Source organism: the organism of the source record quoted next, unplaced genomic scaffold, assembly GCF_019419815.1.
Source record: "Pyrus x bretschneideri cultivar Hongxiangsu unplaced genomic scaffold, Pyrus_bretschneideri_v1 Contig41, whole genome shotgun sequence".
Taxonomy (NCBI): Eukaryota; Viridiplantae; Streptophyta; class Magnoliopsida; order Rosales; family Rosaceae; genus Pyrus; species Pyrus x bretschneideri.
Window position 1 is genome coordinate 4,568,188 of NW_025999735.1, and position 15,794 is coordinate 4,583,981.

At 38.6% G+C, this 15,794-nt stretch overlaps 2 protein-coding genes across 4 annotated transcripts; both read left to right on the top strand.

The window, feature by feature from the left end:
- The first annotated feature begins 3,695 nt into the window (after positions 1-3,695).
- On the top strand, positions 3,696-7,559 carry LOC103947926 (inactive TPR repeat-containing thioredoxin TTL3). Of its 2 annotated transcripts, none has more exons than XM_048566497.1 (7): positions 3,696-4,978; positions 5,612-5,807; positions 5,898-6,079; positions 6,162-6,495; positions 6,590-6,794; positions 6,874-6,980; positions 7,167-7,559. In XM_048566497.1, the coding sequence occupies exons 1-7, from the start codon at positions 3,987-3,989 to the stop codon at positions 7,317-7,319; spliced, it is 2,169 nt and encodes a 722-aa protein (XP_048422454.1). In that variant the 5' UTR covers positions 3,696-3,986; the 3' UTR covers positions 7,320-7,559. The 2 variants fall into 2 exon arrangements, with proteins under 2 accessions (XP_048422454.1, XP_048422455.1); XM_048566498.1 differs by having other exon boundaries at positions 7,108-7,194.
- A 4,185-nt stretch (positions 7,560-11,744) lies between these two features.
- Positions 11,745-13,399, top strand: LOC108867282. 2 transcript variants are annotated; one of them, XM_048566519.1, is made up of 4 exons: positions 11,745-12,118; positions 12,267-12,311; positions 12,685-13,118; positions 13,259-13,399. In XM_048566519.1, exons 1-3 carry the CDS (start codon positions 11,978-11,980, stop codon positions 13,108-13,110), a joined length of 612 nt encoding a protein of 203 aa, XP_048422476.1. In that variant the 5' UTR covers positions 11,745-11,977; the 3' UTR covers positions 13,111-13,118; positions 13,259-13,399. The 2 variants fall into 2 exon arrangements, with proteins under 2 accessions (XP_048422476.1, XP_048422477.1); XM_048566520.1 differs by having other exon boundaries at positions 13,262-13,399.
- The last annotated feature ends 2,395 nt before the right edge of the window (positions 13,400-15,794 follow it).

The window sequence follows — 15,794 nt, forward strand, 5'->3', positions numbered from 1 at the left end:
CATTATATGTACATGCTCCCCTCCCAATAGCACGAGGTCTTTTGGGAACTCACTAGTTTCGGATTTCATCGGGCGAGAGCATTCCTAGGATGGGTGACCCACTGGAAAGTTCTCTTGTGAGTTCCCAGAAACAAAACCGTGAGGGCATGACCAGGGCCCAAAGCAGACAATATCGTGCTACAATGGAGCCGAGATTAGGATGTGACAAAATGGTATCAGAGCCACTCTGTCGTGTGATGCGAGTGTACCGACAAGGACGTTGGGCCCCTAAGGGGGGTGGCTTGTAAGATCCCACATCGACCAACGGGGAGGAGGTGATGTGATTTATATGTACATGCTCCCCTTCCTTTAGCACGAGGCCTTTTGGAAACTCACTGACTTCAGATTTCATCGGAACTCCGAAATTAATCAAGTTCGGACGAGAACAATCCTAAGATAGGTGACCCACTAGGAAGTTCTCGTTGGAGTTCCCAGAAACAAAATCGTGAAGGAATGGTAAGCTCAAAGCGGACAATATCGTGCTACGACGGAGCTGGTCTAGAATGTGACATATGATATGAAGAATTCCTCTTCACTTGTAAGTGAAAGGTTTTAGGTTTGAATCTCGTAGATGACGAATTCGATATCAAATTAGGCTGTTCATTGTGTGGCTTTATCGAACTCTTCCTTCCCTTAGTATAAAAAATCAATGTACTCAAAGAAAAAAAATATATATTTCTCAAATATCTATCATATACCCTCGAGTTGTATGGGGTCCAAAACGGTAAAGTAAATGAGTTGTTTCCCATGAATTTTTTACTATGCAGCACCTTTAAATATTTAAATTGAATTTTTCTAATTAAACCATGCGGTATCAAGGATATGCTGAATGTGGGGATTGAAAGCATATTTCACGCGTATCGGGTCAATGGCATATTGGGTAAAATAAACAAACTTTAAACCCCACTTTGTAGTCTACATGGTAAGGCATTTAAAAATTTAGAAACTTTAACGAAAAGTTCTAATAGTGTTCATTTCAATGAAAAACATATTTTTACACTTAAAAGTCAATCGTAGTACTATTTACTTTACCCTTTATTTTGTCTTTATCGTTAAAAATTAAAACTCAAAATTGTCAAACCATTTTCATTAGTTTTCCTTAAAAATTTGGATCAGATCCAAACAGATTGTAATGGGATAGGATTGGAATTCAAAAGTCTATTAAAGAAATGTACAATATGATCTCCAGGTCTTGAGTTTTTTGGTGCATGAAGCGAACAATTAAAATGTGAATTTTTCAATATATGAATATATATTAAATAAAATATTTAAACAGGAATCCAAAAGATAAAAAATTCTAATTACAAACTGAGTAAGTGACACACAATTATATATACGGAAAAAACAAGAAAACTCAAATTTTTTCAATCAAAACTACATATAAATCAGTAAACACACACGATTATCAACCCAAACAATCAAATTTCATAAAAACTTGTCCAACCCACACCATATAATCAAAATTTAGAGCAAGTTGAGCAACCCACATGGAGAATGGAGATTGAGTGTGGTTAGTGGTTGGTGCCTCGGTGGTGAGGTCCTTTGCAGTCAAGAGCCTCGGAGGAGTGGGGTCGGCGCCTTGACGAAGAGAGGTCTCAGACTTTTGGTAAGCGCCTCGGAGTCGGCGGAGAGGTGAGAGGTCCATCATAGTTTGTACGTCAAGTGTTATGTCGCTAACGCGAAGAACTCAAAGGTCCTTCGTAGTTTGTACGTCGAGTGTTGTGTCGCTAACACGAAGAACTCAAAGGTTTCTGTATCTTGAACTCTGTAAGGGATAAAATAAAAATTAATTACATATATCTTTAAACTATATATCTACTAGAGTGAACTGTCAATTTAGTCTTTGAATTATCACCTGAGTGAAAATTAAGTCTCCTAAACTATTTTTTTTTTAGAAAAATTAGTACTTGAATTATAAAAATTTGCCAATCAATCCCTGATATTAGATTCGAAGCTACTATATTCAATTTTCTGTCAATTTAGGTCACGTTACTTTCATGTGATATACATTGGAGGGTAGAATGATAATTTTCCATAAAGAAATAGCGTATGGAATTAACTTCGGACGGTAAATTAGACGTTAGATTCCCAATTATATGAAATGTTAAGAGCTTATGGGTGAGAAAATACGATATTACACTTTAACGTGTGTCAAGTGACTTAAGTTGACGAAAAATTGGATAAAATAGTTTTGAATATAATAGTAGGGATGAAATTAGCAATTTTAATAAATTTAGGTACTTATTTTGACCAAAAAAACCTTGAAACCCACGAGGTCAAAATTTAGCCATTTGGCCAGCGGGCTAGCCATCCTTAGCCAGCTAGCTAGCCCATTCAGTTGGGCCCAGCTAATATATATATATATACATATATATATATATATATATATTAAGACAATATTCAAATAAAAGATTTAAAAATTCTAATTTTTTTCCTATAAATATCTATACCATTTCTTCCATCATTTCACCCTTTCATACTATCTTACCTTATTTTATTCAATTTTTCACATTCAATTCACCTCATACACTCTTTTCATACACAGCTCTCTCTTACCTCTTCCAATAATCTTTCCTTTAATTTTTCAATAATTTTCAAGTGGCCACATCTTTAAGTGGCACTCAAAATAGTCCAGAGGCTTATTCATTTAGCGATAAGTGGTACTAAAAAAATATCCGGAAACTTTATTTTAATGGTAGTTTAATTCAATTATCCAATAAAATTAAAAAAACAAACTTAAAATAATAATTATTGAGGGGCTAAGAAATAGCCCCCTCCGGTTGGAGCTAGTATATAACTAATTAACTATAGCCTGACATTATTCATCAAAAAATAATTTCTTACATAGCTATAATCTGGACGGGGGCTAAACATAGCCCATTCGGTTGGAGATGGCCTGATATTCTTTTTATTTTAGTGGTGAGATGGGTAAAAATGAAGAAACTATTAGGTCAAACAAATAATTAGATTAACACATATATAATGGGTGCCCAAATGTATGTAAAATACAAGAGTACTCAAGCATTAACTGATTATTAATTTATTATGTCACTAATCACGTGTTTGAGTCGATTCTACAATATATATATATATATATATATATATATATATATTATTTATCATTTTAACCATTTATTTTTTGGAAGTTCCTTCATAAATTATCTTTACAAAATTTAATCCAATCGGAAATCATTTAGCCAATTGATTATTACAGAGAAAAGTTCATTGTTTTCTCAGCGACGCTTTGTAGGTCTATTTTTTTCTTTTTTGGCGTAATTAGATAATGAAACATTTTGTAATTTGGATGAAATTTTGTAAAAGTTATCTAAGAAGGTAGATCCAAAAAATTAACGTTTTAGATGACAAAAGTGGTTAGCGCCGTAATATGTTATGATCTAGTTACCGTTTGAGCTTTTTTGTATGTAAATTATAAATATAGAGAAAGAGGCAGGTAGCTATGGATACAATTGTGACAAAGATAATAAATGGTCTAATCCAATTTTAGTTAATAAAATTAAAGGGGAATCATTTTTCGTACTTTGTTTGGCAAGAAATCTAATTCACCAAAAAATAGAAGATAAAACCCCAAAATAAAAAATTAATTTCTATTTACCTTTTGTTTCAATTGATTAAAGGAAAGGGGGAAATGTCTCTCATTCAGTCATTGTTTGCTTGCTCCTTTTAACATCACGGGATCCCCATCCCCATCCCCATCCCCATCTTTTCTCTCTTCGTTCTTTTATGTCTTCCATTTCCTCCACCTCCTCCTCCTTCGTCTCCTCCTCCCTACCGCCGCCGCAAGCCAACCTCACCACATTTTCTTATCACTCCCTTCCTTTTGCTTCTTTCAACAAAGAGCATTGAAATTCGAAACAACAAAAGAAAGAAAGCTCACAGAATTCACAAACTCTGTTTTGTTCTGGGGAAGCTTTAGGCACGGAGCAAAAATGCCTCACACCAGTGCCAAATCTCTGCAAGAAATGGGCTTTGATTCCCTCACGAACCGATTCCGTGACTCACTGAGTTACAACGACACCACCACCACCAAGGACCACAGCAACAAGCCAGATGTCAAACAGCTCGATCTGGGTTCGCCCGTCTCGCCATTGATGACTCGGAGTTCAGCCAATGGCGGCAATGGAGTCGGCCACAGCGGTGGGGCAGCAGTAACCAGTTCAAGCTGCAGTTCAGGTACTTCTTCTGGTTCAGTTTCGAGCAAAACCAGCAATACCCAGCTGAGCAGAAGATCGGATTCCAAACCTAACAACCACTCCGGCGAGCTCTCGGTTTCGTCCGAAACAAGCCCGAGAGCCTCCGAGGCGGTCCGATCCGGTACGACGCCGAGGAATTGGAAGCCGGTTCACCGGAGATCGGTGTCTGCTGGACCCCCATTGATCTACTCTGGTGGAAGCTTCAATACCAGCTTCAGTACTAATGCGAATAGTACTAATACTAATACAGCAACTTCATCTTCTTCTGCTTCAATGGCGTCGACCACCACTGTTTTTCCGAGTGGCAACATTTGCCCATCTGGGAAAATCGCCAAGTCTGGATTGGTCTGCAGAGGAACCAACAAGACCGATGTTTTGGGGTCTGGCGGTGGCAACTATGGCCACGGCAGCATAGTCAGAGGAGGCGGTGGGGGTGCGAATGGCGGCGAGTCTGCGATGGCAAAGAGGGCAACTGGGAACTCTGATCCAGAGGAGCTGAAGAAATCTGCCAATGAGCTTTATAGAAGAGGCCAGTTTCTTGAGGCATTGGCATTGTATGATCGTGCCATATCCTTGTCTCCGGACAATGCTGCCTACCGGAGTAACCGTGCAGCAGCGTTAACAGCGCTGGGGAGACTTCCGGAGGCAGTGAGGGAGTGTGAGGAGGCTGTCAGGTTGGACCCTGGTTATGGGAGGGCGCATCAGCGCTTGGGTTCTCTTTATCTTCGGTGAGTAGTGTTGAAAACTGAGACTTTAATCAATCGAAAGTAGGTTTTTCGCAATTTTGTTTACGATGTCTTATTTGTTTGTATGATTGTGCAACTTTTATAGTAAACTTGTTTTTTTACATTGCCGGAATGTGATTGGTCTGTTTGTTTATATTTCACATGAATTGTGCATCAAGTGTGTTTCTTATTGGTTTGTTGGTATCTCTGATGTGTCATTGGTTTGTGTTACCTCGAGCTTTCGCTTCCATTTTCTATTATTTGAATTGGTAGACAAGTACTTCTGATATCAACATTGGGTTCTGTGTTGCTGGCAACCTGAATGGTTTTTGGAACATTGTTCTATGTTATGTTCTTTTTATCTTTCTGCGCGTTCGAGTACAGATTTCTAGTATTTTTGTTGCTATATCTGGACTTTGAGTCTTTTTAGGGCTTGTAACTGAAACATTTATGGCTAATTTATTTGCATAGAGTTTCTAGTTTTAGTGGCCCTCCATTTGCATCTGGGATTCTTATAAGTTTTCCGAAGTTTTCAGTTATGTCAGTCCACTCTCTATCTTGCATCATACTCTGAAGTGAACATTTCGAATTCGTTCAGCGTCATCTCAGTTAATCCATAACTTGGAAACTTTACAGTTTTGGGCTAGTTGAAAATGCCTACCATCACCTCTGTATTCCTGGGCAACGGCCGGATCAGTCTGAGTTGCAGAAGTTGAAGTCATTGGAGAAGCATCTGAAACAATGTGAAGATGCCCGTAAGCTTGGTGATTGGAAAAGTGTGCTAAGGGAATCTGAGGCAGCCATAGCAACTGGGGCAGAGTCCTCTCCTCAGGTATAACACAGCACAAGTTCTCTTAATTTTCTGATTGATGTGGAACAAAGTTTTTCAAATCGCTTAAAACTAATTAGAATTAAAACACAGCTTGTTGCTTGTAAAGTTGAAGCTCTACTGAAGCTACATCAGCTCGAAGATGCAGAATCTAGCCAAGCAGATATACCCAAGTTTGAAAATTACCCTCCTTACTTGCAAACCAAACTCTTTGGCATGCTTGTTGAAGCTTATGTTCTGTATGTCAGAGCCCAGGTTGAGATGGCATTAGGAAGGTAAGAACTGAAGTTTCAAACTTACGTAACACACCAGCCATGGTTTTTAGAGTGAGCTAGAAGGATAATAGATTTTTTGCAGGTTTGAGAATGCAGTAGCAGCGGTAGAGAAGGCTGGACTGATTGACTACAGTAATGTTGAAGTAATGAGGGTTTCGAATAAAGTGAAGAAGGTCGCAAATGCTCGTTCTCAGGGTAATGATCTTTTTAGCTCTGGAAGATTTGCTGAAGCCTGCTCTGCTTATGGGGAGGGCCTCAAATACGATAGTTCCAACTCTGTTCTCTATTGCAATAGAGCAGTTTGTCGGTCCAAGCTCGGACAATGGGAACAGTCTGTTGAAGACTGCAACCAAGCCCTAAAGATTCAACCTAATTACATCAAAGCTCTTCTTCGAAGGGCTGCCTCAAATGCAAAGGTACATTGTCCTTCTTATGTGCATGTGGGTGGGAGCTCATTATTTGAGTTGATTTATATGTGACTGTTGGTGTCTTTTCTCCCAAAATTTATAGCTTGAACGATGGGAAGAGGCAGTGAGAGATTATGAGGCCTTAAGGAGGGACCTTCCTGGAGACAATGAGGTTGCTGAGTCTCTACACCGGGCACGAGTTGCATTAAACAAGTCTCGTGGAGAGGAATTTCATAATGTGAAGTTTGATGGTGAAGTGGAAGAAGTCTCAAGTTTGGATAAATTTAAAGCTGCGGTATCATCACCCGGTAAGCTTCATCCATTTTTAATTCTTAGTAGTTAATTAAAATCCAAGTCCATTGTATAACTGAAGATTTGAAATTTCAGGTGTTTCCGTCGTCCATTTCAAAGTTGAATCCAACGAGCAATGCGCAGAAATATCGCCATTCATAAACATGCTTTGTGTTCGATATCCGTATGTTCACTTTTTTAAGGTAGTTAAATGATTCATTGGTCTATATTCACCACCTCATGATCAAGAGATCATTTCACCGTGTTCCTACCGTTTCAGATGAGATTTATTTTACCATTTTTGCATTGATCGTATATATCATAATGCAGTAGGAGAATTACCTTATACGGGAGGATCTACAATTAAGTAGTTTGTTGTTTGATTGAAGGTGGACGTAGAGGAGAGCTTATCCGTAGCAAAAGCGGAGAGCATAAGAACCGTTCCAGCGTTTAAAATTTACAAAAATGGAGAAAAGGTGAAGGAGATGGTCCGTCCAAGCCATCAATTCCTGGAAGAATCGGTGAGAAGCTGCAATCTCTAGCAGGAATGGCGAAACATCTCAGGTCTGGTCCGTTGGCTCGCGTATATGTGTATGGTAACTCTCCTAGTATTTACCATGTTTATTCATATTTCCCGTTCCTACTACAAGGAATACCATTTTTACCTGCGACATACATAATCAGTTACTCAATTGTTTCAGAACCTGCAGAGAGAAATAGCTCTGCTGTGACTTCCTGTTACTCTACATTTGGGAATTATATACATAATATTCTTCATCTTCTTTTTTTTCTTTTTTCTTTTTTTATATTATTTTTCTCCCTCTAGATTTATTTTTCCCTGCCTTTGGATTCCATGGGTTTGGTTGTCCTTTTAAAGTTTTTTTTATTTTTTATTTTTTATTTTTATTTCCCCAAAATGCCAGCCTGTGTCAATTCCTGATTTTGAGCAAAAGTGGATAGTTTTGATTATAATGTCTCCCTCTCTCTCTCTCCTCTGGTAGAGAGAGAGAATGTCGGGTGGTAGGTGGCATTGTGTAAGATCATTGTTGCGTAAACATTTTACCTTGTTAGGGTCGTTATCGGATAGGTAATCCGATACAAAATAAAACGACTCGTTAATAAATCGAATTGTTATCTGATCGTTTGTTAAGAATTCGTTAAGATAATGAATTTGACACGACCCGTTAAAATAACGAAGATGACACAAAAACGTTATGAAAACAATAAACATTAGTTTTTCAGGCCTACCCACAACCGATCCCTTGCCCATCTCTTCGTCTTTCTTTTTCTCCTTCACTTCCTCTTCCTCTTCCTCTTTCTTACACTCTCATGGCTGGGAGACCCAAGGTGTGCTTTGTAGTTAAGTATTCGATCCACACGGACCCGCTGCTTCCGAGTAACCTGATTTCGATCACAACCGCGAGCGAGCGGAAGAACTCCTCCAGGGAGTCTGTTTGTCAAGGATAGAACGTGCCAATTCCATGCCTTATTCATGCCGTCTCTTCAGAATGCCTCCTTCCTTCTCTGCCATATGACATGTGTGCTTGCTTAGTAACTTAATTATTTTGTTGCCGATAATCCATCTATGTACCTACTTTTTACGTTCAAAACCAAGGATGAATGAACAAATTAGGATATGGTGGAATTTAAAGTATGTGCTTAGTGGTCGCAAGTTTTGTTTCCCTTCATTCTATCTCGTCACACGTGTCGATCTCTAAATTTAATTTAGTTTAAATTAATTAAGAGTTGTTTGACAACCATTTCGTTTTTAATTTTTACCTTGTTTTTTTTAAACTAAAAGATGAAAACCGAAAACAAAATGGTTATAAAAAAACCTCTAAATGTTCATGACTAGACCAATTTTTATATATTATTATTCATATAATCTGTGAGTAGAAACCATTAGATGAATCCATATCATATAACTTACCAGATTATTATCTCTCTACAAAAGGATTGCATATACACATACCTGTGCTTACTTGTGTTGAGTGACCATTTTGCATTGCATATAAACACAATGCTTTAAAGATTGCATACGCATGTAACCTAGACCAAGACTTGTACAGTGCATATTTGTCGTTTTTGCAAAGCTAAATGGATTCGTGTATGTAGACAAGAATACTTGATTCTTGGCCGTGTCCACATGTCTAAGGAAAACAACTTATTAAGTTGGACCAATAACTTTATGTAGATGTACTTAAAAATTAAATATGGACTTGTATGAAAGGTGCATCGATTTGAGGAGTGTATGATTGTTGTGGATTTCGAACCTTAGGCTCATTACTCGTATAGTACACCTCTATTTAATTGTTTCGTTTTGTTTAGCTCTTCTTGTTTTCTTATTAATCAATCCAATTGTGATATGTAATTTATTGCATTAGTGTGTAGTTAAATTGTAACAACCAGTCCCAAATAATATTACGGATTTTAGAATGGAAGGTCATTTTGGTAAATTAGGATAGATTTTTTGAAATGTGTTTTTGGGTCTGAAATTGTGTGCCTTGTGGGGCCACTTCTTTTGGGTTTTGTACCCCCTGGCCCAACTATATTTTCTCCTCTCCCTTCCTTGTGACCTTCTCTCTCTTTCTCCCCCTCGCTTTATCTTTCTCTCTCTCGCTCTCCTCACCTTTCTCGAGCTACACACACACATGGCACCACTACCCACACCACCCTATCGTCTCTGGCGAGGCCCCTAACTCACCACCACCTAGACCTCATCACCATGAACCCCAGACAAGGAACCTGGGAACTCGATTGTGGTAAAGGCCACTGTTCATGAACGAAACTTAGCGAGTTTCCAGCACCTCCGACGTAGGTAAGCTACGAAAAACACCATAAATCTTCCCCTTTTCATCCTCACATTTCATTTCTGATCGTTTTTGTGTATTGTGGACTTTGAAACATCGAGAAACCGACTCGGGGAGACTTCCCCAAATTTCGGCGAGAACCCGTGGGTTTTAAACTGTTTTCTGGCCTACTCCAGCGACCACACATCTTGAAATTGGTACGAATCTCTTCCTTGTTCCTTGGCTTCAATTTGGTATAGTGCATGATAAATTTTAGTTAGGCTTTAGGGTTGAACGGAGTTGGGATAACTCCGGCCTTCTTCTTCCTCAAAACGGCCAACTTGCCTTGGAAACGTGTCAAACCCGATCCACAGATCTAAGCCGGCCTAATTGTCTAGGCCAAACCCAAATGAAACCTGGCCTAACCCATCCTTCAACCCAAACCTTTGGGCCAAGCTACCAAGCCCAAACCCATATTTGGAACCAAAGCCTAGAACCATTAAACCTAAGCCCATAAGCCAAGATCCAACCCAGATCCGACCCGACCTGGTCGGATCCCATAACCTAGGCAGCGCGTGGGTCTTTGGGTGGGCGCACGTGAGTAAATCGAATTTACGCTTTATGAATTATCATACTTTATCAAATAACTGTTTACTGAGATATTTATGATATGATGTTTGAGCTATTGAGCTCCAATGAGATATATATTTTGGAAAGATTATGTTCGTGATTTTATGTGCTTACTTAGTGGTTATCCATACTATGAGCCTACGGACGATTGATACTTACATTTGGCTTTGGTTGGGTGATGTAGTGGCTTCAGTTGGAAGATATTTATATTTGGATTTGGCTTTGGTCACGTGATGTAGTGGCTTCAATCGATTATGATAACATTACTAAGCACATTATATACGATATATGTTTTATGAAAGGTGTTATGGCATGCTAGGGTTTTCGGAAAACCTATTAAATATTATACTATTGAGTTTTCATGAACTTTGAGAGTTAGTACGTTGATGAATAACTGGTTCAATATTACTTATATATCAACTTGGTCCACTCATGTTTTGTTTTGCGCTTCCTCAGGACTTAGAATTGAGGCGCACAATCCTGGCGTCAAGGCACTTTCACATATGCATCTTCGAGTCCTCTCGGTGTATGATCCATCCCTTTGTTCATTCAATTTAATATTATTCCTTTTTAGTGTCTCAAATTAGTTGTATGCTCTGAACACGTTCCACAATTGCATATTCATAATAATTAAATTTACAAGTTTTATTTATGTCGGTTAATTGTTTTTAGTTCTCATGCATCCTAATGGCTTCGTCACCTTCGGGTGTCGGCTAGCATGTGCCTACCCTAGTGTTTGGAGAATATTAGGATCATGCATGTCATAAATTATAGGATTAAGTACCTAAATCCCTCTAACATTTTAGTGTCATTCCAAATTGGTCCCATCATTTTTAAACATTTCAAACAAGTAATCAACCTATTAAAAATATCATATCCATTAAGCCCCAATTGAATTTCTCTTAAATTAACTAGGGCTTACTTTGTCTCCAACACTAATAGAAGGTCATGAAAGCATGGCCTCCACCAAGTAACAGCCGCCACCACCTCTTTCAGGCCATCACCTCGAAACTCAATACACAACCACAAACTCTACTCTACAACTCAAGCAGCCAATATCGAGAAGGTCCTGAGGTTGCTGAAATGCTATGGGCTGCCATGAAGTCGGCACCACTATCTTCATCACTCACAAAGAAGAACTGGAAGTTTTACTAGCCCAAAATTGGTGAATGAGAAAATCACATGAGCATAAACAAGCTTCTTGAAAGATTATCTGAATTCTTAACTCTCTTTTTTGTTACAAGACTTCCCAATCTTTATTTTTGTTGTCCATTTTATTCGTGAATTTGTTTATTTATTTTTATCTTTTCATCTTTATACCTTTTTTGGAGTTATTTTATTATTATTTTAGTATCCAAGTAAGCAAATAAGTGGAACCCATTATTGCCACATGTATATTTAACGAAAAAATAACTAGAACTTAACGAATTCAGAATATAAATAAAAAATGTTAAGACCAATTTGAAATAAGGAAAATTAACGAAAAGTCCAAAAAAACTTCATTTTTAATGAAAAACCCTTTTTAAAGGTATGGTGAATAGTAAAAAAAAATGTGACTTTTCATTAAAAGTAAATAATATTATAAGTGTTTTGTTAAAACTCTCAAAATAATAACACTAAAAGGCTAAGGGGTGTAGGGCACTTAATCCTAAATTATAATAAGAAAAGAAAAAAAAAAGGTTAATTGATAAACCAACCGCCTATATAAACAGAAGGGTAGAGCCGGTTGGCAGTAATAAAAGAGCAGAAAAAAAATCCCAGAGAGAGGGAGCAGAGCGAAAATGGAGATGGCGAGTGCAAGTGCGAGTGGGAGAAAAAGGAAGACGACGAGTTTCAAGAGCGAAAAGATGTTTCTAGAAGATTACCTTCTCCTCATTCAGTCCAACTCCCACCTCCATCTCACCGTCGCTCATCTCAATCAGGTCCCTCTTCTTCTTCTTCTTCTTCTTCTTCTTCTTCTTCTTCTTCATAGATCATCTAGTTTTAAATTAGTAATTTATTCACATTTTTCTTTCATTTTATTTCTAAACTTTTTGATTCGAGCTCCTTTTCGAAATTTTGGTTTTTCAGATCATTGGCATGCACGGATACAAGAAGATCTACAAAGTTCCCAAGGTGAAATTTCAATTTCCTCCATATTCTTAGCTTCTGTTCGGTTCCTGAGAAAATATTAAATTAATCTACTATTGTTATATTGGTCCGTTATATTTTAAATGTCATGAATCATGATTTTAGCTAGTTTTTTTTTTTTTTCTTCATATTTTGTTGAAATTTGCTTCAAGCCTTTGGCCGATTTTTCTCACACTTTCTCGGTAACCAAACAAGTCCTAATCCATCGCATTCCCTTTATTTTTTCAACATTTTTCATATTTATTTGAAATTTGGTTCGAAGTCTTGGCCCCTTTTATTCTCTCACTATTTCTCGGTAGCCAAACAAGCCCTAATCCATCTCATTTCCTCCTTTTTTCCCCATTTTTCAACTCTTGAGAAACGTTTGAGCGACGCCGTGAGTTCGCTGTCGCTTGTCGATCCGGCTCGCTCGACGCTCAAAGACTACATCTCGCCGTTTGTGATCACTACCCTGGAGGATGTCGTCGCCGACCTCGCCGACCTCAACTGGAAGGAGTGCTGCGTCACCTCCGTTGAAACTCTAAGCTCGTGGAAATACACAACCATCGCTCCTGCTGCTCCTGCGAGCCTCCGCCACGACCTCGTCCAATACTCCCAGCTTCAACAATCACCGCCGTTGGCCCTTGATTTCAGACCCTACGGCGTCGTTTCGGCTCCTAACTCTGCTTCCGAGACCGCTCCTCCAGCGAAAAAACTGGTGACGAAGAGGAGGAGGAAGCGATCGCCGATAGCCGCGGGTTTCGCTCGTGCTGCTCTGGACTCTTTTTCGTACGGATCGTGCTGACGTCACAGGTACTGAATTAGTGAATTTTCGCGACTCACGCTTTGTGTGTGCGCGCTGTTTGTTTACTGTATTTTATTTTTTATTTTCAAATTCGGATATTCTGTTTTTTTTTTTTAATAATTTTTTGTTTCGGTTGTTTTTCTCGCAGCAGACTTACCGTGTTGGCGGGAGTTGGGCACTTGATTGGTAGAGCTGTGATATTCGTGTAAGGAGAGGGGTATTTCTGGAATTTCGTGTAGATTGGTACAATTGTGTTTGTGAAGAAGTGTTAAGGGTATTTCGGGCTTTTTATCTTTGTTCCTTTGTAGTTGGTTGTGGTAATTGCTAATCGGTAAAGTGAGTCCAAATCTACGCGTCTCGTGGTTTCCTTTTAATGAGTAGGATTGACTAATGCACGTTTTAGTTTTATAGTAATGGATGTTTTAGAATGAGAGAGAAATTGCAATCTATCGAATTCTCAGCAGGATTTGATTACATTATTAGTATATAAAGAATGACTTATATGTTACGAGTACACCTTCATGTGATATTTTTTACCAATAAAATAAAGATGTGTAAGTTTTTATACAAAATATTTTATTGGCACAAAACATACAGAGATGTACACGTGCTATGTAAATTGTTCTCCAATAAAAATGGAGAGTAACGTTTTCAATCACATGAGGTATAACTTAGGAGTCATTTATTTGCATTTCTTGCAAATCCATTTCAATAATCCAATTGACTTTAGACGAAAGTTGTAATTCCAATCCAATCCACTTTAGCCATTTATAACCCTCAATTTTCTTGCATTCTAGCAAAGTGCTCTCAGATTTTGTTGAGGTCAATACTCCATGATCCATATCTCAACTCGCATTGCATTTGTCTCCCCTTCTTGGTCGGTTGAGTAAAAAGAAAGACTTATTCTTTGATACATATAAAATTATATGGAAAGCCGTATTCGATGAAAGTCGCATGTATGGTTTGGAGAGAGATCTTTTATATCTTTCGAGATCCACCCTACAATATGGGGAGCATAGCCTTAGTAGAAGTGGGTAGCGGCACTGGGTGGATGGTCCATCCGCCCTTACGTGGATCGAACTAATTCATTGATACAAATAGTTCATGGAAGAAAATTGAGTTATTTGGACCCTGGAAGATTGATAGAATGAATTGCTAGCTTTCGTATACGAGATATTCATGGAACTCGAACTTAATCTCACTCTCTAACATTATGAAACTCGAACTTAATCCCATTTTTTCTCTCAAACAAAAATATCACCACTTAACATTATGAAACTCGAACTTAATCCCACTTTTTCTCTCAAACAAAAATATCGCCACTTATGGAACTCAATAATCCACAACTCAAAGTCTCCACCCCACTTTGGTAGTATTCCGTCTACAATACTATCAAAATGAAGGGTAATATAGTAATTGTGTTCTAGTTGGCATTGTTGCACATTAAATATATCCAACCAGAAGCTGCCGCGTGGGTTTTCTTTCCACGTCAAGACCAAAGAGTCTTCATATTCACTTCTTCACCTGCATTTTCCCTGCAATCAGACTCCCCCGCATTTCCCAAACTTTTTCCCGCCAAATTTCCATTGCTAATGTTTGGGAAAGAGACAAACCCATGAGATCCATTTTCTTCCTCTTTCTCTGCAAGACTGCAACTCTCGCCACATCTTCTTCCTCGCATCCCCCCCTTCCTCCACCCCCTCCGCTCCCACAGCCATAAAAACAACCATCAGAACCGATCTTCCGTTCTGTCGAATCCCGCCGTTCAATGACGACAGGCTTAAAACAAAAGCAAATTATACTCTATGAAATCGTTCTTTCCTTTTTCTGGAGATGAAAGTGGAGACAAAGGAATAAATAGGGAGGCTAAAATGGGGTTGTGAGTGCGGAATATGGACCCAGCAAACCAGAAAGATGATGCCGAAGACCACCAACTTGAGAAAACTTTGAAACTCAAGCAAACTCCCCAGGCATTTGACCAAAATACCCTTCCCCCATCTACCAAATGAAAGCCACATAAGCAGTATTCCTCCCACGTCAACACATTTAACCTCATTTTGACGGAACAGACAGGTATTCTGCTAAAATAGAGCGAATATAGAGTTTCAAAATGATATTTTTGTCCCAGAAAAAAAAAAAGTGAGATGAAGTTCGGATTCCGGGATATTGCAAAAAATAAGTGAAAAAAAAAAAAAAGAAATAGAAAGGGTATTAAAAAAATATACATCATACCATAACTTGAGAAATAGCAACAAAAAAGGGGGAAAAGAATTGTGTATTTATTCGTGTAAATTTGCATTTCATTTTGATTTTCCGGTACGAAGAGCAGAATAGGATATTAATTGTAATTTGCATCAAACACAGAGACAGAGGCAAAGTAGATCATCTGAAATCCATCCTCGGAGACTTGGAGTTGGAGTTGGGAGCTGCTCCCGCAGGTGACTACTTGAACCTCCTCCTCCTCCCGAACCGCGATTGCTTTTCTTTTCCTGGAATTTGGATTTGGTGTTGCGCTGGTGATCGGAAGATGAGATGGAAGTGAAGCGTTGTAGATGTTGCAGAGATGGGTTATATCAGCAAGAGGCTTCCTCCTCAATCTCATCTTGCCATTATATAATTTCTTCTTGGAAGATGGCCTTGGCTTTGCAGTTGCCGCCGCCTCCTCCTCCATTACGAATGAGTTG